The sequence below is a fragment of the Rutilus rutilus genome (genome assembly GCF_951802725.1).
Source record: "Rutilus rutilus genome assembly, chromosome: 23".
Taxonomy (NCBI): domain Eukaryota; kingdom Metazoa; phylum Chordata; class Actinopteri; order Cypriniformes; family Leuciscidae; genus Rutilus; species Rutilus rutilus.
In genome coordinates this window covers 19,560,571-19,582,738 of record NC_140233.1, presented here as the reverse complement: position 1 = coordinate 19,582,738, position 22,168 = coordinate 19,560,571, and the positions used below count along the sequence as shown (strand labels likewise).

At 36.2% G+C, this 22,168-nt stretch overlaps 2 protein-coding genes across 3 annotated transcripts; one reads left to right on the top strand and one right to left on the bottom strand.

Annotated features, from left to right (window-relative positions):
• Window positions 1–1,001: 1,001 nt before the first annotated feature.
• Window positions 1,002–18,300, bottom strand: fbxo31 (F-box protein 31). 2 transcript variants are annotated; one of them, XM_084397036.1, is made up of 10 exons: window positions 17,796–18,300; window positions 15,880–15,951; window positions 12,106–12,192; window positions 10,481–10,557; window positions 9,399–9,566; window positions 9,249–9,323; window positions 7,097–7,206; window positions 6,815–6,968; window positions 4,040–4,365; window positions 1,002–1,928 (listed from the first exon to the last, which is right to left on the bottom strand). In XM_084397036.1, exons 1-10 carry the CDS (start codon window positions 18,202–18,204, stop codon window positions 1,706–1,708), a joined length of 1,701 nt encoding a protein of 566 aa, XP_084253162.1. In that variant the 5' UTR covers window positions 18,205–18,300; the 3' UTR covers window positions 1,002–1,705. The 2 variants fall into 2 exon arrangements, with proteins under 2 accessions (XP_084253162.1, XP_084253163.1); XM_084397037.1 differs by lacking the exon at window positions 12,106–12,192 and having other exon boundaries at window positions 17,796–18,299.
• A 1,207-nt stretch (window positions 18,301–19,507) lies between these two features.
• On the top strand, window positions 19,508–21,337 carry LOC311282922 (dynein light chain roadblock-type 2-like). Its single transcript, XM_084397038.1, has 4 exons — window positions 19,508–19,620; window positions 19,729–19,804; window positions 20,960–21,127; window positions 21,222–21,337. Exons 1-4 carry the CDS (start codon window positions 19,618–19,620, stop codon window positions 21,263–21,265), a joined length of 291 nt encoding a protein of 96 aa, XP_084253164.1. The 5' UTR covers window positions 19,508–19,617; the 3' UTR covers window positions 21,266–21,337.
• The last annotated feature ends 831 nt before the right edge of the window (window positions 21,338–22,168 follow it).

Genomic DNA, 22,168 nt, shown 5'->3' with positions numbered 1-22,168 from the left:
CGCTAATTTATGATCGATTCAGCAAAAAAATGCACAAGCGTGGTCGAGAGAGAAATCGCAGATCATAAGCAAACTTAAGACGCGGCAGAGACATTACACGTCACAGCGATGTCACGTGCCTTTACGGGATGTGGGTGAACGCACACACAGATTCCAGAAAATCACTGGTAGTGTGCATGAATGAACTGTGTGCATGTGATTGAGATTCAGGAATGCACAAGTTAAAAATTCAACTGAATTTGGATTTAATCTGGTTTTCAGATTAAGTTTTCAACTACATTTAAATTCCCTTATTACAGGCTAACCTGCAATTTAGCAGAATTCCAGTTCTCCTCTATTAATTCCTGTTAATTCCCATGGAAAGTTTTGAACTTTGAAAATTCCTGGAATTTTGTAACCCTAGTCAGAAGATGATTTTATGCATTGGGAATTGAAAAATGTAAGTAAACAAGATTTTTTTTTATATATATTAATCAGGATATGTTTCCACAAATCCATTTGAAATATAATTTGAATACTTAGCAGCCAACTTAAGCAGCTAAAATCACATATTTAGAATAAAATCAATTGGCGAATCAAAGAATCAGGACACTGAGCAAGAAGAAAAAGGGGACGGGACTTGATGTTATCCACTGGGAATTGAGAAACTGAGGTACATAGGATCAATTTTGATTGATTAAATTGGCATGTTTCCACAAATGCTTTGAAATATGATTAAAATAGTTACGCAAACAGCTTAAATGACATCTTATTTGGAATAAAATCAATAGTTGTACGATATCAGTCCACGTAAACAGCCAATTCTAGGAGAATATTCCACTTAAAACAATTATCACTCAACTTGTAAACACAGGCGATAATACTTAAATTAGTTCATCGATCATATATACAATCATCCTTAAACAAAGCTGAAATATATTGATAAATGTTTAAATATTTCCAATGCATTTACATATATATTCACTTTACATTATAGTGATTTCTTTTTTTTCCATTTTCAATTGCTAGTAATGCTGCAGTCAAATACAAAAGTATATTCAGAGGAATTCTGCCTCTGATAAACGTCTGCGTAGGGAAGAGCACTTGGAAGAGAGCTGCACAGCTAGATGAACAGAATCACTATCATGAGGAAATGAGACAGTCGTCATGGTCGTAAAATTTGGCGGATAACCAATCAGCTACTCGCTTGGAACTTTAACGGTGTGATTAATATAAAGTAAAGAGATTCTGGCTGTTTTCTTGAATGTTATACATACATGGGGTGAAAACATTGACAAAGCGTCTGGAAGTCATTCGTTTTCAATGAAAGTTGGCGAAAGAATGGAAGCAGTTGTAAATAAAGAAAAACTGAAGAAGTAAACTGGATAAAATGTCGCCACACTGAAGACGAGCGCTTAAAGTATTTTTCTAAAGCACAGAACCACAGGATTTAGAGTCTGATAAAGGTATCAGAGGCACGCTCAGCAGAGTATACGGGTGAGTTTCACATTGTCGTCATCTTCGTCGCCATTTCCAGGTTACAAAAATAACTTAATTAAAAAGCTGATAAGAAAGGCCTAATATAATACAACCGTATGGGCGTGTGGCTGTGGATACAGCTGTGCGGATGCAAGCGGGAGTGTGTGTGTGTGTGTGTGTGTGTGTCTGGCGGAGAGCGTAATACCAGAGTGTGTGCCTGATGGCTACAGTAGTGTGAGGTTGGCTATCAGGACGTCCACGACTGCATGTTGCGGAGCATGGCCTCGAAGCGCTGCATGCTGGGAGCCTGAGCGTGGGTCAGCTGGTCGCTCAGCCGGCTGTACAGGCTGAAGGACTTGAGCTCCAGCCAGATGAAGCCGAAGCGGTCGCCGTCGAACAGGACGAACAGACCCGGCGTGCGCTCCGGACTCGTGAAGCCGTGGCCAGCGATCAAGCCTGTTCCATAAAAACTGAAGGAAGGAAAGAAAATCCAGATTTGAATAAAACTATTTAAAACGATTGCCTCGATTTAATTCATACTAATTAATATTATTAATTTAATAATTATATTTATAAAGTTAATTATATTTATTACATTTTAAATCATTTTCAAGTGTACTTTATATTAATGTTATATATATATATATATATACACAGTGCTATGCATAAGTGAATACACCCATGCTGAAGTTGACTAAAAAGAGGAATAAAAAATCATATTTTGGAAATTGAACTTAATGCCTTAATTTAAAAAATTAGGAAAAATCCAACCTTTAAGGACACCAATTTTCTTTGTGAATGAATAATGTATCGTAAATAAATAAATGTTCTTCCTTAAAATACATGGTGCATAAGTGTGTACACCCCTATGTTAAATTCCCATAGAGGCAGGCAGATTTTTATTTTTAAGTATTTTTTTTTTTTTAAATTTAGGATACTATGCATCCTGATAAAGTTCCCTTGGCCTTTGGAATTAAAATAGCCCCACATCATCACATAGCCTTCACCATACCTAGAGATTGGCATGGGGTACTTTCCATAAGATCATCTCTCAATGCAAATCAAACTAGCTATTAGGCTAACTGAAATAAAACCATGCCAATCTCTAGGTATGGTGAAGGCTATGTGATGATGTGGGGCTATTTTAATTCCAAAGGCCAAGGGAACTTTATCAGGATGCATAGTATCCTAAATTTAAAAAAAAAAAATACTTAAAAATATAAATCTGCCTGCCTCTATGGGAATTTAACATAGGGGTGTACTCACTTATGCACCATGTATTTTAAGGAAGAACATTTATTTATTTACGATACATTATTCATTCACAAAGAAAATTGGTGTCCTTAAAGGTTGGATTTTTCCTAATTTTTTTAATTAAGGCATTAAGTTCAATTTCCAAAAGATGATTTTTTATTCCTCTTTTTAGTCAACTTTAGCATGGGTGTATTCACTTATGCATAGCACTGTATATACATACACACATTTTTTGTATATGTAATATATTACTTAATATAATTATCTAAAAATTAATTAATATAGTATACTAATTAATATAATATTTTAATTTAATTAAACCTAAAATAATTTTCTTTTATATTTTATATCATTTTTATATTTCATATAATAATTAACTATTTACAATTTACATTTATTTAAATTGTTTTTTTGTTTTTGTTTTTTTGGGGGTAGCATTTCTGTATAGAAATATATAATATAACAATATACTTATGTCATATAAATAAAATTGTATATTGTATATACATAAAATAACAATATAGAATTATTCAGTTTAACAGATTATTAAAATATCACATATAAATTATAATAATATATTATCTAAAAATGAATATAATAATATACTAAGTAATATAAATGTTTAAATGAATAGATTTTGAATCATTTTCTTTTCTATTTTCTATTATTTTTATATGGACTATAATAATTATCCATTAACAATTAAAATATATTTTAATTGTTTAATAAAAAAAAAGAAAATTGGTATAGATTATAGAAGTAGATATTATAATAATATAAATTGTCATAAATAATATTTAATATTGTATAGACATAAAATAAAAATATAAAGTTATTCACTTTAACAAATTAAAATTGTAAATTGATTTTAGTAGTTCGCCTATTTTTATCAAATATAAGTATTTACAATATATAAATATAATCAAATGAGTAATATTATTAAAATAAAAATGTACATTAACTTTAAAATGTAAATTAAGTTAATATATTGGTGCCTGCCTGAATTAATAATCCTGATATAATGTTTAGAATATTTAATGTTTAAGATTAAATGAAATTAGAAATTAGAGGCTCTCTGACTCTTCCATTTAGACGGGGTACCACAAACTTAGTCATTTTACTAGTTCGATATTTTATCACTGTAAAGCTGCTTTGAAACAGTCTATAATGTTAAAAGCGCCATATAAATGAAGGTGACTTGACTATCTTATTTCTATACGTGTATGTATTGTCTTGTATCATGTATTTCTCTTCTGTAAACACTGTTTTAAAAGGTGCTTTATAAATAAATCTTTACTTACTTACGTACGTACGATACGGCACTCACCACATCTTGCAGGTGCGAGGGTACACTTCATTACGGGCCATGACTCCCAGAGGCAGCACAAAAGGCTGAGGTTCAGGTTCTCCCGGCTCGACCCCCTCCGCTCCAGCAGGGGGCGCTGAATCTGAGCCCTCCGCCCCCTCTGCAGCCTCTGCTGCCTCTGCTGGGGCGTCCCGGCCCTGTGGACCGCCCTGGGCCTCCTCGTGCACCCCCCGCACCAGACGAGACAGCTCTTCCATGTTGCGCTGGGTCTCCAGGTCTGGTAGACGCACCGGACGGTTCAGGTCTATTTCTAACGTCAGCTGACCTGCTGGCACATTGGGATCCCCCTAGAAAACAAACAAGTGAGGTGATCAACAAGCAAAATAAGACAATGTAGATGTTGTTCGAACCTTAGCTTGAACCTTTGTAAAGTTTTAGAGCTGGACACTTTGGGGAAAATATGGTATTTATGTTATTTATTCATTTATTATGTATTATTCGGTTTAGAGACAATATGGAAACATAAAAGTGAACATTGTAAATACAGTGCTTGTATTGGAGGCCTTCATTTCACACATTTAAGCATTGAATAGTTGAATTAGAGTTGAAAACATTTCAGACATCATTTTGTCATTAACATTAAACTGAGTGTTGAAGACCAAGAGCAACAAGGAGAGAGAGAGACGGCTTAACAAGAAATGATTTGGAAAAATCGACAATTTCATCACTTTTTATCATGAACACCTGATCGTACACCTACTGGTAAAATCTGGCAGCACTGGCACTCAACTTTTTCTCCTGATATTCCTGAATGTGAAAGGTCAAATAAATGTCCAACTATTGAAATAATTTCAACCACTAATATTGTGGAAAAATAATGATAAATAGAATTCTTATAATTATAAATAAGTATGTTTTTATTATTACTTATGAAAAATAATAAAAATAATGTTTAAATCAATTTATTTATTTTGTATATGCGGATATTACATTTAACAAATACTAACAAATAATTGATTAATTGTATTTAAATGTTTTATTTCTTATGTCTAATCTAATATATATATAACAACAACAAAATAATGATTAATTATTAACTGTTAAACTTATAAACTATGATAATGTATAAAAAAAACATATATTTAAATGTTAAAATGTAGTAAAAATGCTTAATTTTGTTTTTATATATTTTTTAAATAGATTATTCAGAATTGAATAGGCTACATTTTTATTTATATAAAATTACTGTTTATTATTATTTAAATTATAAACCATTCATAATAACTTTTTTAAAATAATATTACTTTAGATAATATTATTAGTAGTAGAAGTATGAAAAACAGTATTTTGAAAGATTTATATATATATATATACAGTGCTATGCGTAAGTTTAGACACCCATACTAAAGTTGACTAAAAAGAGGAATAAAAAAATCATCTTTTGGAAACTGAACTTAATGCCTTAATTTAAAAAATTAGGAAAAATCCAACCTTTAAGGACACCAATTTTCTTTGTGAATGAATAATGCATCGTAAATAAATAAATGTTCTTCCTTAAAATACAGGGTGCATAAGTTTGGACACCCCTATGTTAAATTCCCATAGAGGCAGGCAGATTTTTATTTTTAAAGGCCAGTTACTTCATGGATCCAGGATACTATGCATCCTGATAAAGTTCCCTTGGCCTTTGGAATTAAAATAGCCCCACATCATCACATAGCCTTCACCATACCTAGAGATTGGCATGGGTTTATTTCAGTTAGCCTAATAGCTAGTTTGATTTGCATTGAGAGATGATCTTATGGAAAGTACCCCATGACAATCTCTAGGTATGGTGAAGGCTATGTGATGATGTGGGGCTATTTTAATTCCAAAGGCCAAGGGAACTTTATCAGGATGCATAGTATCCTAAAAAATAAATACAAAAAAAACACTTAAAAATAAAAATCTGCCTGCCTCTATGGGAATTTAACATAGGGGTGTCATCACTTATGCACCATGTATTTTAAGGAAGAACATTTATTTATTTACGATACATTATTCATTCACAAAGAAAATTGGTGTCCTTAAAGGTTGGATTTTTCCAAATTTTTTAAATTAAGGCATTAAGTTCAGTTTCCAAAAGATGATTTTTTATTCCTCTTTTTAGTCAACTTTAGTATGGGTGTCTAAACTTATGCATAGCACTGTATATAGTTTCCAATAGTGAAATTGTGCATCAAACATTTGCAATTTAAATATTATTGCTTAAATACATAAATGTTAAATTGTAGACCCAAAGATGTAAGTAGTTAATGCTTGCTCTTATTAAATTAAACATGCTTCTTCATATATATAACAAAACGTCATAAAAACCAAAATCACATACTTGCCTCCTATATTACAGGTGGAAAATAGTATGTGACAAAAGAGGCATGTATGAATTCGCAGTCCTCTTAAAATAGTAGGCGAAAAGGGTGAGGGTTTTATAAATGTAAGGTGAAGCGGCGTAACTGACGCTGGTAGGTCACATGAGAGTGACAGCATGCCAAATATAGTACGTCCAGATATACATTCGTCCAACACACATTCATACTATATAGAACAAACTTTCTTAGCGGTTGTGCAGTAATTACCTGACGCAGCCTTAGTGTGTCAACGGCTTGTGCTAATTCAAACTTTATGCCCAGAAACTTGAATCTTCATTATGTTTCCATGCTTAGAGTCAACAATAAATGAACAACAAATACAATTTCCTCCTGTCCTGTGATGATTGCCTGGCATCATGACAGCTATACCTATGGATATCAAACTCACAGTAAGTTTGGTGGCTTTGGCCTTGGAGCCATGGAAGCTCAGCATGATGATCTCCAGGCCGTGACTGCCATACGTCCCTTTGAAGAGGCCCGGCTGCAGGAGGTCTGAGGGGAGGCACGGGGGCAGATAGATCCGCCGGTATGTCAGGCAATTACTGAAACCAACAAACATGTATTTAAAACACACGAAACACATCTGGCCGGAAACGTAACTGGGGAGATGAATGTGTTAGTTGCAACACAGAGAATTTTGGGGTGAGAAGAGGTCATGAAGAAGACTTGCTCGTATTGGCTGGTGTAAATGAACTTCATGAGGATCAACTCCTGCATGTGCTCGTGGAAAATGTCCTCCAGCGTTCGTCCCCATTCCTCCTCCAACCACGTTCTGAATTCCTGCACAAGCACACGGACGAGGTGCGCCATATTTACATACATATCGTGTGATATGAAGAAATAAAGGAGAGTATGCATAATTACAAGTAACTAACCCTAACCATAACAGTAATTACATGCAGTTAATTAACATTACTCAGTACTTATTTGAAATAAGTACCTTAAAATAAAGTGTAACCGATTATTATTGTAAAAACATGAGAATTGTAACTCGTACTGTAAAATAAGAAATCAAAGAGTTTTTAAAGAAAATATTATTTTACAGTACAACTGTAAAATGACATTACTAATGTTTAGTATTCAGTATTTGTCATCATTAAGGTAATTTAACTCTTCTCCTCCATTGACGAGTTCTCGACTTTAATGAGTAAACGCTTCCCTGCCATTGACGAGATTTAACGGCTTTCCGTGTTTTCACTGTTATACGGTAGGAGGCGCTGTGACACATCTTCCGAACGAGTGCAGTATCTCCAGATCAAAACACAGGCAAAGAAGAAGCAGAAACGAGCGATTTTATATGCAAGCAGATGCATATGTAAAATAATGCGATCGTCAACATTAAACAGCATATAAATCAAAACTGCCTTATGTTTCTTGCTTTGTGTTGCTGTCTTTACTTTGTGCTTCGAAGTGCGTAAAAAGGTGGGAAACACTTGAAAGCCCTTTGAAAAGTGCTTGAATTTCACTCTCAAAAGTGTAAAAAAAAAAAAAAAGGTTTCAGCCACAATACCATGGTTACATTTAGCATTGCTACATTAAATCCATGGTGAATGTTGGTGATTTGTGGATTGAAAAGCCTTCCATTACTTCGTTCATGATTCTCCTGGTTTCAAGGTCAGTGCTATTTGATCTGATATCTGTTTATAACATAGAATTCTGTGCCGAATTTTAATGCTTCTCACTGGATCTCCCAGAACAGTGTAGTAACAGTGTTGCATGATCGTGATCGGCCTGCAAGTACCAGTTCTGAGTTTGCGCTGGTTTCTTTTCACTTTTGTTTAGTTTGCCGTTTGATGTTTCTCATGTGCAATAGAAATGGATGCACCGGCAAGAAAAAAGGTAGCATAATGTGACCATTTGGTCACAGTCTGGAGCCCTGGAATATGCAATCCGATACATATATTTAGCAAAATGCTGCATTTTTTTTTAGCTGACTAACAAGTTTTTGGACATTAATTGATTTTCTGAGGTAACATTATGTTATATTGTTTACAAGCTGTTTTAATGATGTCTTTCCGTGGTTGAAACACTGATCGAGTGATCACATGTGAAATGGATATGGATTCTGGTAAGTTGTACTTGATCTTTAAACATACCTTCTGATGTTCATTCATTTTCGTTTTGTGCAGTAGTAAAACGGAAGATATCACGTGTGCTCCAGAAAAAGTTCTGTTCATTTGTCAACTGAAAACAGCACAGACCGTAAAGATCGATTCTTGGGATTTGAAAAATGATAACGGTTCAAAATGAGAATAGATTAAAGGGGTGGTTCAGGATTTTGGACATCGGACCTCATTTCCAAGTTAGCCTGGGTGTTATTTATCAGTGGAGACAGTTTTCCAAAAATTTTCACCCAGTCCTTCCAGTTGCATAGTTCGCCGGTGCTAGGCTAGCGCGAGTTTGATTTCTAACATTATTCTCTCAACAGACATTTACATCGATAGTTTGGCGTTATCATTTATTTGCTTTTGGTGTACTGTGGAGTGGGTAAAACTGTTTTAATGGCAGGCTAGCAGTTACCGTTGACTCGCGCTATCCTAGCACCGGCGAACTATGCAACTGGAAGGACTGGGTGAAATTTTTTTCAAACTGTCTCCACTGATAAATAACACCCAGGCTAACTTGGAAATGAGGTCCGATGTCTAAAATCCTGAACCACCCCTTTAAATCGAAAAAAAAAAAATAAACTATATTTTTTACCCAGCCCTACTAATGTCGATGTCTTAATTTCTTCATTTTCAAGTGTTAATCCATAAAACTTTTATTTTGACAGGTTTCTGTCAATATAAATCTGTCGGACCAGCACCAGTTTCCTACTGTACCTCTTGCCTTCCTCCAGGCATCCGATGGTGATCGGTCTGGTTGCATTTGGTGGAAAATTCATCTTTCTTCACAGTCTGGAAAAAAAGGTCAATATTTTGTAAAAACTGTGGCAAAATTTGTCCATTATGGTTGATTATGGTACGTTTTACCTGAATGTCTCCTTTATGAGGGCCCTTGTGTCCGTACATACATTCTACTGTGGCTTTGTTTTTCTCCCACATATGTATACGGAAAAGGGGCCGTCTACGCATGGGGTCCTCCACACGGGGATCATGGGGTGGTAAATACATCCAGCCTATGATGAATAGACCATCAACCTAAAATGATCAAAGCAAGAAAGAGTTAAACATCTAAAATATGGTACACTTGTCACTTGTACATTTAATGTGTATGGTCATATATATATTGATTCAGAGCTTTATATATATATATATATATATATATATATATATATACAATTTACAGTTTTATATTTGACAAGCTATTGGGTGCTATATACTATGCAGTATGTCCCAAATCATACATTAAAAATACTATCCTATTCCAAGTGAATTTTCAAAATATGCATCCATACATGATTTTTAGACTCTGAAATGAACCAAAGCAGCCTCAACGGGGCAAGTATGAAATGCACAGACCAAAACAAATGTGGTGAGAATGAAACGTAAGGTAATAAATTACTTTCATTTGTCAAGTCAAGTCAAGTCAAGTATATTTGTATAGCGCTTTTCACAATACAGATTGTATCAAAGCAGCTTCACAGTATTAAATTAAATTAAATTTTGTCCGACAATCCCTTGTTAAAGGTAGTACACTTATGCATACTTTTTATAGAAATAACATACTTTCAAAAAATATACTTAAGTGTGATATAATTGTAATGTTTTCAGACAATTAGACAATGTTAATTTGCAATTCAATTACATTTAGTAGTGCTTTTTTTTTTTACCAACTTATTTGGGACTTAAGGACATTTTTATTTATAATTTCATAGTTGTATTGTCCATATTTAAAATGTAGATCAATAAAACAATGATTTAAAAAGTATTTTAAAGTAAAACTTTTAACTTGACTGACAAGTCGACTTTTTAAAATTGTACTTAAGTGTGTTAAGAAACAAAGTCATGAAAGTCTACTCTCTTTAAGTGGCCTTTATTTCATTAATATTATATTATCTGCAAGTATAATTACAAATTGTAATTTTTTGTTTTGTTTGTGATCTTAGTCTTACCACCACATTCAGCAGTCCTCCATAGGGGCCGATATCAGGCTGCCAGAGACCCAGGATGTGTCTATAGGGATGTAACACTAGAAAACAAATACAAATCATGACATTTGTGTGTCACAAATATGCATACAACACAGAACAAACCCAGAAGAACGTTAGATGGGGTGATATCACCGCAAGGGCATTTCTGCATGAACTCATGAATTCATGTTGAGTGTGTGAGTATATGCAACTTTTTTTTTTTGCCATGCAACTTGGAAACCAAATAAAAAATACCCGGAGTTAGAGGGCTAAACCGTATCCATGTTTGGTCACTTTTAATTCATCTGCATCTCACACAGTCAGCTGATGTTAGCGCAGCCTTTGCCATCCTGTGTCTATCACACACGCATGCAGGACACACACATGCAAAGGCGCTCGGCAGAAGCTGCCCTTGTGCTGCTATCAGATCAATTTGTCCCAAACAAGGCAGTGTCCCAATATGCATACTATCCATACTAAATAATCTGTGAAATTAGCATTAGTGCGTTCCAAATTGGTACATTGCAAAAAATAGCCAAACATACATGAAGTATTATCTCCAGTGGAATAATATATGCTTGTAGCTAATATTAACCACAAATCCTTGTGCTACAGAAAACTTAAAAAAAAAAAAAAAATGGCAGGAAATGTAATGCTAAACCAGAATTTAAATGCATATAAAAAGTAATAATGTGTCTAAATGCAATGAATTTCAATAGATGAATGAATAATGTAACAAGGTTACAACATGTATGATGTAATAAGCCACAGTCGGTCCTGATAGCGGTGACTACACACTTAAAAGTATGCACTTTCCCCATCACCAGTGAAGTAAACACTTTCAGTGCGCAGTAGAACTATGCAAACTGGGATTCAGCCTTAAAGGAATGTTCCATGTTCAAAATAAGTTAAGAATCTGTGACACACTGTTGAATAACTACAAAACTTAAAAATTGTTTTTGGTTATTGAAATACTGTCCTTAATTCAAAATGTTGCCTTGGAAACTAACTAAAATGAATATTTTGAAGTTGAAGTACTAAAATTACGATTCTGAACTGCCCGAAACGAGTCTTCAGCAATTCCAGTCTCATTTCCTGCACAAACCTGTGTAGGTTTGTAACAAATTTGCATAATGCTAGCCTGTGGTCTCCATTGGCTGCACGCGAACAACATGTACTTTCACCCAGCCTTAAATCTCATTTAATATGCAAGACAAACTAAATAAAAACATACTACTTAGAAACCTCCTGCTCAAGGGGCCATCTGATTGGAGCAGAGTAGACCAATCACAACAGACTGGGTCATCTGACCAATCAGAACAGATAAGAGAAAAAAGAGGTGATGCTGCAATATGTTATGAGAAAATTAAAGCATTTTTTTTACCTTGGATGCATTTAAACCTATTGTAGGAGACCTTTAAAACTAAATTAGGAACCTTTAGAGGAACATAATAGGGGCACTTGTTGATGGATAGCATGTTCCGACAGTTTAACTTGCAATGAACCTGGAACAAAACACCATTAGCAAAGAGCATCTTCAACCAGCACCTTCACAGGCAGTGATTTGGATCCCCCACCACAAAGCTTCTCACACAAACAGTACATACAGTGTGTGTACACGTCCCGATAGTCCATATGCTCATAATCAGGGAGGAGCTTCATAAAGCGTCCCGACTTCACCTGCGGGTTCACACCTGGAGAGGTACGCAGGTGAGTGCGCCACAGGAAGAGAGGAGAGGCAAAGGAGGACAATAGCTGACAGTGTGAGAATGACACTCGCATACGCAAGTGAAAATGAATGTTTATACGGCCAAGAGTGTGATAAGACTTCTTTAGAACCTTCGTCTGCCATCTTGGGGGATATGATTTATTATATTTTAATACACCTGGCATGGTTACAATTTTAAATCAACTGAATTATATACAAACGTCAAACTAAGGAATCTCTCCCTATAAGCACTAAGCATGCATGTTTTCACCTGCTGAAATATTTTTGGTTTAAACCAACATAGTTACTAAAGTTAAACAAACCACCCAAACAAAGTTGGTTTAACTGACCATAAATCTGTCTTTTGTGAACTAAAGTAAACGTAAAATGCATTGAGAAAAATGACATGACAAATGGCATGGAATGAGGTGGAGCAACAACATTACATTTACAGATCTGTTTTTTGTTGAAAAGTCTACATGGCATTTAGAAAGAAAGACATTAGGCTCTAGATGCAGGAATCAGGATTTTTGCAGATCACTAGGTTGATTATAGTTGATTAACTGTTTGACCAAACAATGGCAGACGGGAGTTCCAGTGTTTACTAAAACTAAAACTATTACAAATCGTTAATTGAAATAAAGCTGATATAATATGAAACATTTGTACTACATGAAAATCTTAAACTAAAAAAAAAAAATGTAGAAATGTTGCTTTGGCTACGAACTGTAATAAAATACGTTGAAGTACTAAAATGAATAAAACTGAAATATAAGACTAAATGAAAGCTATATAGACGAAAATCACAACAGACTCTCCATCTGTTAAAGAAAATGACAAAAGCACATAACAAAATTACTCAAATTTAAACCATACTAAAAAATGAAAAACAGAAAATATAAAAATGAAATCTAATTCAAAATATTGTTTTTATTATTAATGTTTAAAACAGTTGTGCTGCTTAATACTTTTGTGGAAAAGTGATAGATTTTTTTTCAGGATTCTTTGATTAATAGAAAGTTCAAAAGAACAGCATTATTTATTTGAAATTGAAATCTTTTGTAACATTATAATGTTTTTACTGTCACTTTTGCTGAATAAAAATATTTACTTTCTCCCAAAAAAAACAACAAACAAAAAATCTTACTGACCCCAAACTTGTGTATTTAAAGATTTATTCACCCAAAAGTGAAAATGTACTCGGCCTCATGTCATTCCAAACCTGTAAAACTTTTGTTTATCTTCGGAACACAAATTATAACAAGATATTTTTAATGAAATCCGAGATATTTTTGTCCCTCCATTGACAGCTACACAACTACTTTCACGCTTCAAAAAGTTCATAACGAGATCGTAAAACTAACTAATCAATATGAATTGAGCGGTTTAGTCCACATTTTCTATAGAGACACGATCGCTTTATATGAACAGATTTACCCCTGGTTTCACAGACAAGGCTTAAGTCTAGTCCCAGACTAAAATGCATGTTTGAGCTGTTTTAACTGAAAGGAACTTGCACTGATATATCTTAAAATATATCAGCGCCATTGTTTTGTCTCAAGATGCGCATCAGTAAGGCACGTTTATAAAAGCTACTTAAATGTCCTAATTGAACTAAGCTTTAATCCTGGATTAATCTAAGCCCTGTCTGTGAAACTAGGCCTTAGGGTTTTATTCACATTTAAACATTGATCAGCGAACATAAACAGAAGCTCAACTGAACCTGCTTGACACGCAAAAACAAAACTCTTGTTGAAGCCCAAACTCACTGCGTAACACGAGAATGAACCTCATTGGTTCTTGAAGAAGCTCAAACGTGCTGCGCAACACGAGAATGAACCTCATTGGTTCTTGAAGAAGCTCAAACGTGCTGCACAACACGAGAATGAACCTCATTGGTTCTTGAAGAAGCTCAAACGTGCTGCGCAACACGAGAATGAACCTCATTGGTTCTTGCAGAAGCTCAAACGTGCTGCACAACACGAGAATGAACCTCATTGGTTCTTGAAGAAGCTCAAACGTGCTGCGCAACACGAGAATGAACCTCATTGGTTCCTGAAGAAGTTCAAACGTGCTGCGTAACACGAGAATGAACCTCATTGGTTCTCGCAGAAGCTCAAACGTGCTGCGCAACACGAGAATGAACCTCATTGGTTCTTGAAGAAGCTCAAACGTGCTGCACAACACGAGAATGAACCTCATTGGTTCTCGCAGAAGCTCAAACGTGCTGCACAACACGAGAATGAACCTCATTGGTTCCTGAAGAAGTTCAAACGTGCTGCGTAACACGAGAATGAACCTCATTGGTTCCTGAAGAAGTTCAAACGTGCTGCGTAACACGAGAATGAACCTCATTGGTTCTCGCAGAAGCTCAAACGTGCTGCACAACACGAGAATGAACCTCATTGGTTCTTGCAGAAGCTCAAACGTGCTGCACAACACGAGAATGAACCTCATTGGTTCTTGAAGAAGCTCAAACGTGCTGCGTAACACGAGAATGAACCTCATTGGTTCCTGAAGAAGTTCAAACGTGCTGCGTAACACGAGAATGAACCTCATTGGTTCTCGCAGAAGCTCAAACGTGCTGCGCAACACGAGAATGAACCTCATTGGTTCTTGAAGAAGCTCAAACGTGCTGCACAACACGAGAATGAACCTCATTGGTTCTCGCAGAAGCTCAAACGTGCTGCACAACACGAGAATGAACCTCATTGGTTCCTGAAGAAGTTCAAACGTGCTGCGTAACACGAGAATGAACCTCATTGGTTCCTGAAGAAGTTCAAACGTGCTGCGTAACACGAGAATGAACCTCATTGGTTCTCGCAGAAGCTCAAACGTGCTGCACAACACGAGAATGAACCTCATTGGTTCCTGAAGAAGTTCAAACGTGCTGCGTAACACGAGAATGAACCTCATTGGTTCTCGCAGAAGCTCAAACGTGCTGCGTAACACGAGAATGAACCTCATTGGTTCCTGAAGAAGTTCAAACGTGCTGCGTAACACGAGAATGAACCTCATTGGTTCCTGAAGAAGTTCAAACGTGCTGCGTAACACGAGAATGAACCTCATTGGTTCTCGCAGAAGCTCAAACGTGCTGCGTAACACGAGAATGAACCTCATTGGTTCCTGAAGAAGTTCAAACGTGCTGCGTAACACGAGAATGAACCTCATTGGTTCCTGAAGAAGTTCAAACGTGCTGCGTAACACGAGAATGAACCTCATTGGTTCTTGCTGAAGCTCAAACGTGCTGCGTAACACGAGAATGAACCTCATTGGTTCTCGCAGAAGCTCAAACGTGCTGCGTAACACGAGAGTGAACCTCATTGGTTCTCGCACGTCAAGCGAACATGCTTGAGTTTCCGTTTATCACAACTGATGTGTGCGTTGATGAATGTTTATATGTGAATAAAAGCCTAAATTAAATCTCTTCATCATATAAAGCGATAGAGTCTCTTCAGAAAATTTGGACTAAACCACTCAAATCATATGGATTAGTTTTACGATCTCTTTATGAAATTCGAAGATGAACGAAAGTCTTATGGGTTTGGAACGACATGAGGGCGAGTAAATGATGACGGAATGCTTATTTTTGGGTGAACTATTCTTTAATTACCTCAAATTCATTGGGACCGGCAAAATAGGAGGCTTTTGTGGTTACAGTAGATTTACTTACGTTTCACATACAGATCTCGACTCGACATACCCACAGTCTCCATCTTCCGCAGGTCATCCCTCATCCCGAATTCTGAAAGAAGAGGGAAAACAAATAAAACAATCATCTCTAGACCAAAAACATGTCAACTAACTTACTGGTCTATTTAGTATCTTACATTTCAGAATAAAATTGAATGCACATATTTCCTGTGCAAACTTTTAAGCTGATGATCAACATAATACACAAGTTTACAGTATTCTGTCCCACTGTACTCTATTCAACTTTATTCTATTATTGCAGTGGTGTTAGGGCCTGTTAAACAGATGGTGGTGTAATAACTGTAAGAACTGAGATAAGACAAGTGACACCCTCACAGGTTCACTTATCAGCACACAGTCCCAGACTAAAAGGCATGTTTGAGCTGGAAGCAACTTGCACTGACACATCTTAAAATATGTGAATATATAAAAAATTAAATATATGTTTTGTTTCAAGACGCACACCAGTTTTTCTTTTTCTAAGGCACATTTATAAAAGCTATTTAAATGTCCTTATCGAACTAAAGCCTAATCCTGGCTTAATCTAAGCCATGTCTGTGAATCCAGACCCTGAATATTTTATCAGGACTTTCCCACCAACAGTTTTGGCCAATCGCTCGACTTATGCACCAGTCCAGTGTGTACATCATGCATTTCATTCCATAGCAACACACTGACAGGCAAACATATTAAACTAAATGAATTTTTACTACGTGTGCATTGGCTACTTTTTGAGATATTTCATATCTAGACAGCCTTTTAAAGGGGTCCTTGATTATGATTCCACTTTTTTTTTTACTTTAGTTAGTGTGTAATGTTGCTGTTTGAGCATAAACAGGCTGCTTTAGAGAAGAGGAAGAGTTGTCGTCTTTGTTTTTTACACCCCGAGAAAACTTTCTCCTTAGGCTGACGAACTTAAGAGGTTAAAATGTTTTTTTTTTTTTTTCATGAACATTAAACATCCTGTGAAATCCGTGCTTGTAAAGTCTGTGCTTGAAATCCGTTCAGCACAATCCTCTTGTTCGTTGACACTGTCAGGGTCTGAATCGGGCTCAAAATGGTTTAATATTTGTATTAATGTTGGTGTCATACTAAAAAAACAAAACATATATAAGATTTTCTAAAAAAAAAAAAGTTATTTGAATGACTCTATAAGTGATTACATGTGAGTGTACACAACTCAATCATTATGTGAGACGGTCAAAATATGTAAAACAAATTATGACATTTTAGTCAAGGTTCAAAAAAGGTCATTTCTGTTTCTGTTATATGGTTTTCTGATCATATGAAATGAAATATTGTATAAATAATAAACAATTACAAATAAGAAATAATAATATTTTTTTAAGATTATGAAAAAACTCCTTACAACATCTCTTTTTTCAGGAATGTCAGGTTTTATACACACACAACTCACATACAAATATGAGTGTTGTTCATGTATCAACAAAATATGTTGATCCAGGATCATGTCTCACTTAGCAAATTTGACAATTTCTGGTTGATTACACCACCAAAACATTTCTGACTTTAGGTCCCACAAAAAAATATCCAAATTAATGTTTTGATTGAAAACAACAACAACAACATGCTCATCATAGATGTCCATTCAAGTCATTATCTGTTAGAAATGTGTGTGTGTGTGTTTGAGTCGGTGTCATAATCAATGTGTATGTGTTTATGAGTCGGTGTCATAATATACACGTGTGTGTGTGTGTGTGTGTGTGTGTGTGTGTGTGTGTGTGTGTGTGTGTGTGTATGAGTCGGTGTCATAATATACACATATGTATGTGTGTGTGTGTTTGTTTGTGTTTATGAGTCGGTGCCACTTCATATATGTCGACTGTAAAGAAGAAAGCCACAATATAAAACCCAAATGGTTTTACACATTATTACCCTCTGTGCATCTCCTCCTCCAGATTGTTTCCGTGTTCAGAATCTGCCTGAATTTCTTGCACACCAGCGCCAGGTTGGGCAGCGCAGTGCCGGGCAGAGAAGAGAAGATCTGCACCAGAAGCTCCGGCGGAAGATCCAGCAGTGACTGCGGGTGTGGAGGCCCAGCAGAGCCCGCAGAACCGCAGAGTCCTCCGGCTGCGCTAGGCCCCGCGCCGCGCCTATTCTGACAGCTGCTGCTGCCATTGGGCTCGTCTTTCATTTTGCCCACGACCCTCTCCTCTTCCTCCTCCTCGTCCATGTCCACCTCGGAGTCGCTGTTCTGATCCTGGCTGTGCCTCTGGCGCCTCCGGCACCGCCGCGACTGACCCACTCCACAGAGCCTGGCACACACCGCCATCTGTAGCAACATTACGTCATCATCACCGCACAACCACTGCTGTCAGTCAGTCACCTGTTCTGCAGAGCTCCTCCGTGCGTGTGCGTGCGCGTGCACGTGCCTGGGCGTCTTCACGTGACGCCTTGCACTGTTGACGTCATTGGTTACAGAAGGTTAGCAAGAATATTTACATTAAACATATATATATATATTTTTTTTATATTTAAAGCTAGGTTTAAAAGCAATGACAAATATATATATATTAAAAAGAAATAATATTTTTCTCGTGATATTTTGTTTCGAAAAACCGCATTCTAGCGACATCTGCTGGTCAAATGTGCGCAACTGTGATGATCAGAAATGTAAACATTGGGGAGGAAATCAAGATTATAACTACCGGTAAGTGTGTACCGGTCAAAAGTTTGGGAACATAATTATTTTTTATGTTTTTTAAAGAAGTCTCTTATCCTCATCAAGCCTGCATTTATTTTATCAAAAATACAGAAAAAAACTGTAATATTGTGAAATATTATTACAATTTAAAATAACGATTTTCTATTTGAATATAACTTATACTGTACTTATAATGTATACCTACATATACTTTAAAATGTAATTTGTTCCTTTGATGTAAAGATTATTATTCAGCATCGTTACTCCAGTCTTCAGTGTCACTTGATCCTTCAGAAATCAGACGATTGGATTTCAACTAAGTTATAAAAAAAGTAAACACTAAAGCAGTTAACAGGTTATTATAACAATGCAGATATCAGTTTTAAATTGTTAAAACGCATTCGTTGTTTTTGTGTGTTATTCGGTCATAGCGAAATAAAATTGATGAGATTGAGATTGAGACCGAATGGGATTAAAAGTACTGTACAATTATTATCCTGTAGGGAGCGCTGTCTGCTAAATTAAAGTCAAATGAATAAAAAAAACACGAATAACAATTCGTGAATTTTTATTTATTATTTATTTTACTTTCACTGGATACGTTTGTTTGTCAAAATGTGTTATAATATAAAACACATTGCCGTTTAAATAATTACTGAAGTGATTACTGCACATTGATTAAAATATCCTGCCACCACAAACGACTGTAATTGGTCTATCGTCATCAACTAACTCATGATGACTCATCAGCGCTGAGAAAAGTAACACAACTGTGCACACCAGTTTTAACAGCCTGCTTATATCATTTCTGCCTGTCGAGTGAGTCCGCAACATTAACAGAAACAATATAATAACGGAATAAAAAAAGTTTATTCTTGAAGACGTGTTATAGTTCATCATGATCATGTTTCACCTTTATTTACTTCTGTTTCCATAGCAACGAGGAACAAACATTGCCATTGACATTGGTTTATTCAGACATTGGTTTATTCAGACAGACAACTTAATTTCAACAGTTAATCTAACAAACGGAAGACTCACCTGTGCTGCAATATGGTAAACTACTTTATTTGATCTATATTTTTGTTGAATTATTCGTACAAATTATATTTATGTCTTAGACTCGTGTATTAATCTGCCTAACTGTTTTGTTCATCTCTGAAGGCTGAAGTAGAACAGACTTTAAAGAGGATTCAAGCCTTCAATGGTGTTATTGGCGTAATAGTCGTTAACGCAGAAGGTAACGTTAGGCCTAATCACAATTTACCATGGTTTTACTGTACTTATATTAACTGTTATATGTATAATATAATATCATATTTTACAAAACTACATAGGATAATCTGGTATAGAGAATGGATATAATATAATATAATATAATATAATATTTTACAAAACTGGTATAGAGAATGGATATAATATAATAAAATATAATATGGTATACTTATTTTATACTTATTTATACTAAATAATCAACAGTAGTGATGAAGAAACTGATTTTGCATGAGGATTTCTTAGAATTGAAGGGCTAGTTCGGCCAAAAATGATATTTAACCCATGATTTACTCACCCTCAAGCCGTTCGAGATGTATATGTCAATCTTTTTTCAGACGAACACATTTTCAGTTATTTTAGAAAATGTCTTAGATCTTTCAGTGGTTATAATGTGAAGCTATGGGGTCCACTTCCTTCAAGTCCCAAAATGTGCATGCATCCTTCACAAAAGTAATCCATCCGGCTCCAGGGGGATAAACGAAGGCCTTCTGAGGGTAATCCGTGCGGTTTTGTCGTAAAAGATACATATTTAAAACTTTATAAACGAAAATAACTGGCTTCCGGTAGCGGTCGACGCGCGTTCACGGAGATGGATGCTGGCGTATGACGTAGGACGTAGCGTAGGAAGCGTCGTGACGTAGAACGAACGTAGAGTTTTGTTTTGCTCTGCTCTCTGGCTCTCAGTGGGTGTCTGTCACTGTCACGTTCGTTCTACGTCACGACGCTTCCTACGCTACGTCCTACGTCATGTATATTTTTACGACAAAACCGCACGGATTACCCTCAGAAGGCCTTCGTTTATCCCCCTGGAGCCGGATGGATTACTTTTGTGAAGGATGCATGCACATTTTGGGACTTGAAGGAGGTGGACCCCATAGCTTCACATTATAACCACTGAAAGATCTAAGACATTTTCTAAAATAACTGAAAATGTGTTCGTCTGAAAAAAGATTGACATATACATCTCGAACGGCTTGAGGGTGAGTAAATCATGGGTTAAATATCATTTTTGGCCGAACTATCCCTTTAAGCTGCTTTTTTATGATAAATGCTATAAGTGTGAAACTAGTTTGTTTTCTAGAAGCCGTAGTTCCATTGATCTTAACCTGGTCATTTTCAGGCATTCCCATCAGAACGACACTAGACAACTCGACGACGGTGCAGTATGTGGGACTGCTGCATCAGCTGTCTTTGAAAACCAGGAGCACGATCAGAGACATCGACCCCCAGAACGACCTGACATTTCTGCACATCAGGTCCACGAAACACGACATCATGGTGGTGCCAGGTGGGTCAGCGCATTATCAGCCCGTCTTACTTACCTTATCAAGCTGTTAACGCTCATATCCTGTAGCTCTCACCTTTTCCCCATTTTCCTCCAGATAAAGAATTCCTGATGATCGTCATCCAGAACACAATTGAATAGAGCCCAACTGAACAAACAAACAAACACGGTGAGTCACGTCATCTTCTCCTCTTATTGTCACCTGCACCTCATGTAACATGTATAGCATAGCCTTCTCTGCCAGCACAGGTTTTACATGTGATAAATGCAGGAAGATAGTCAGGCTGGCGGAGAAGATTTCAGAACTAGAGACACGAATCCAAACTTTAATCGAGGTTAATTGTAAGAGTGCAAGGGTTTTAGATACTGCTTTGGATGCGACTAGCTTAGTGAACTCTGTACACTGTTCGGTTCCGGCTGAAGTAGAGCCCGTGCAGCAGGGCAATTGGGTGACGGTGAGACGCTATAGTCGCGGGACAAAAAACCGCTCTTCCGTTCCGATTACAACATCAAACAGATTCTCCCCACTCAGTGAAACACCCACTGAGAATCCTGTTGATTGTGCCCTAGTTATTGGCGATTCTATTACACGGAACGTGAAAATAGAGACACCAGCCACCAAATGTAAAATTTTTATTGATGTTCAACAAATAAAAAACAGATATAATACGGATGAACAAATGATAAAGCTTGGGTTGCTGAATATTCGATCCCTTACTTCAAAAGCACTCATTGTTAATGATATGATTACAGATTATAATCTAGATGTGCTGCGTTTGACAGAAACCTGGCTAAAACCAGACAATTATATTACTTTAAATGAGTCCACCCCGCAAGATTACTGTTATAAACATGAACCTCGTCTGAAAGGCAAAGGGGGAGGTGTTGCTGTAATTTATAGTAATATCTTTAGAATTACTGAGAAGTCTTGTTTTAAATATAATTCTTTTGAAGTGTTGTTGCTAAATGTAACACTATCTAGTGTAAATGATAAATCACGTTTAACATTTGTGCTGGCTACTGTATACAGGCCACCAGGGCACC

Bases quoted from the DNA above. Each gene is read 5' to 3' on its own strand.
- fbxo31 (XM_084397036.1), bottom strand. From the start codon at position 18,204: ATGTTGCTACAGATGGCGGTGTGTGCCAGGCTCTGTGGAGTGGGTCAG. The intron at 12,193-15,879 runs GTAAGTAAATCT...GTACCTCTCCAG, and splicing joins TCGAGATCTGTATGTGAAAC to GTGTGAACCCGCAGGTGAAG. The intron at 9,324-9,398 runs GTAAAACGTACC...CTTTTTTTCCAG, and splicing joins CTCATAAAGGAGACATTCAG to ACTGTGAAGAAAGATGAATT.
- LOC311282922 (XM_084397038.1), top strand. The intron at 19,805-20,959 runs GTAACGTTAGGC...GGTCATTTTCAG, and splicing joins AATAGTCGTTAACGCAGAAG to GCATTCCCATCAGAACGACA. The intron at 21,128-21,221 runs GTGGGTCAGCGC...ATTTTCCTCCAG, and splicing joins CGACATCATGGTGGTGCCAG to ATAAAGAATTCCTGATGATC.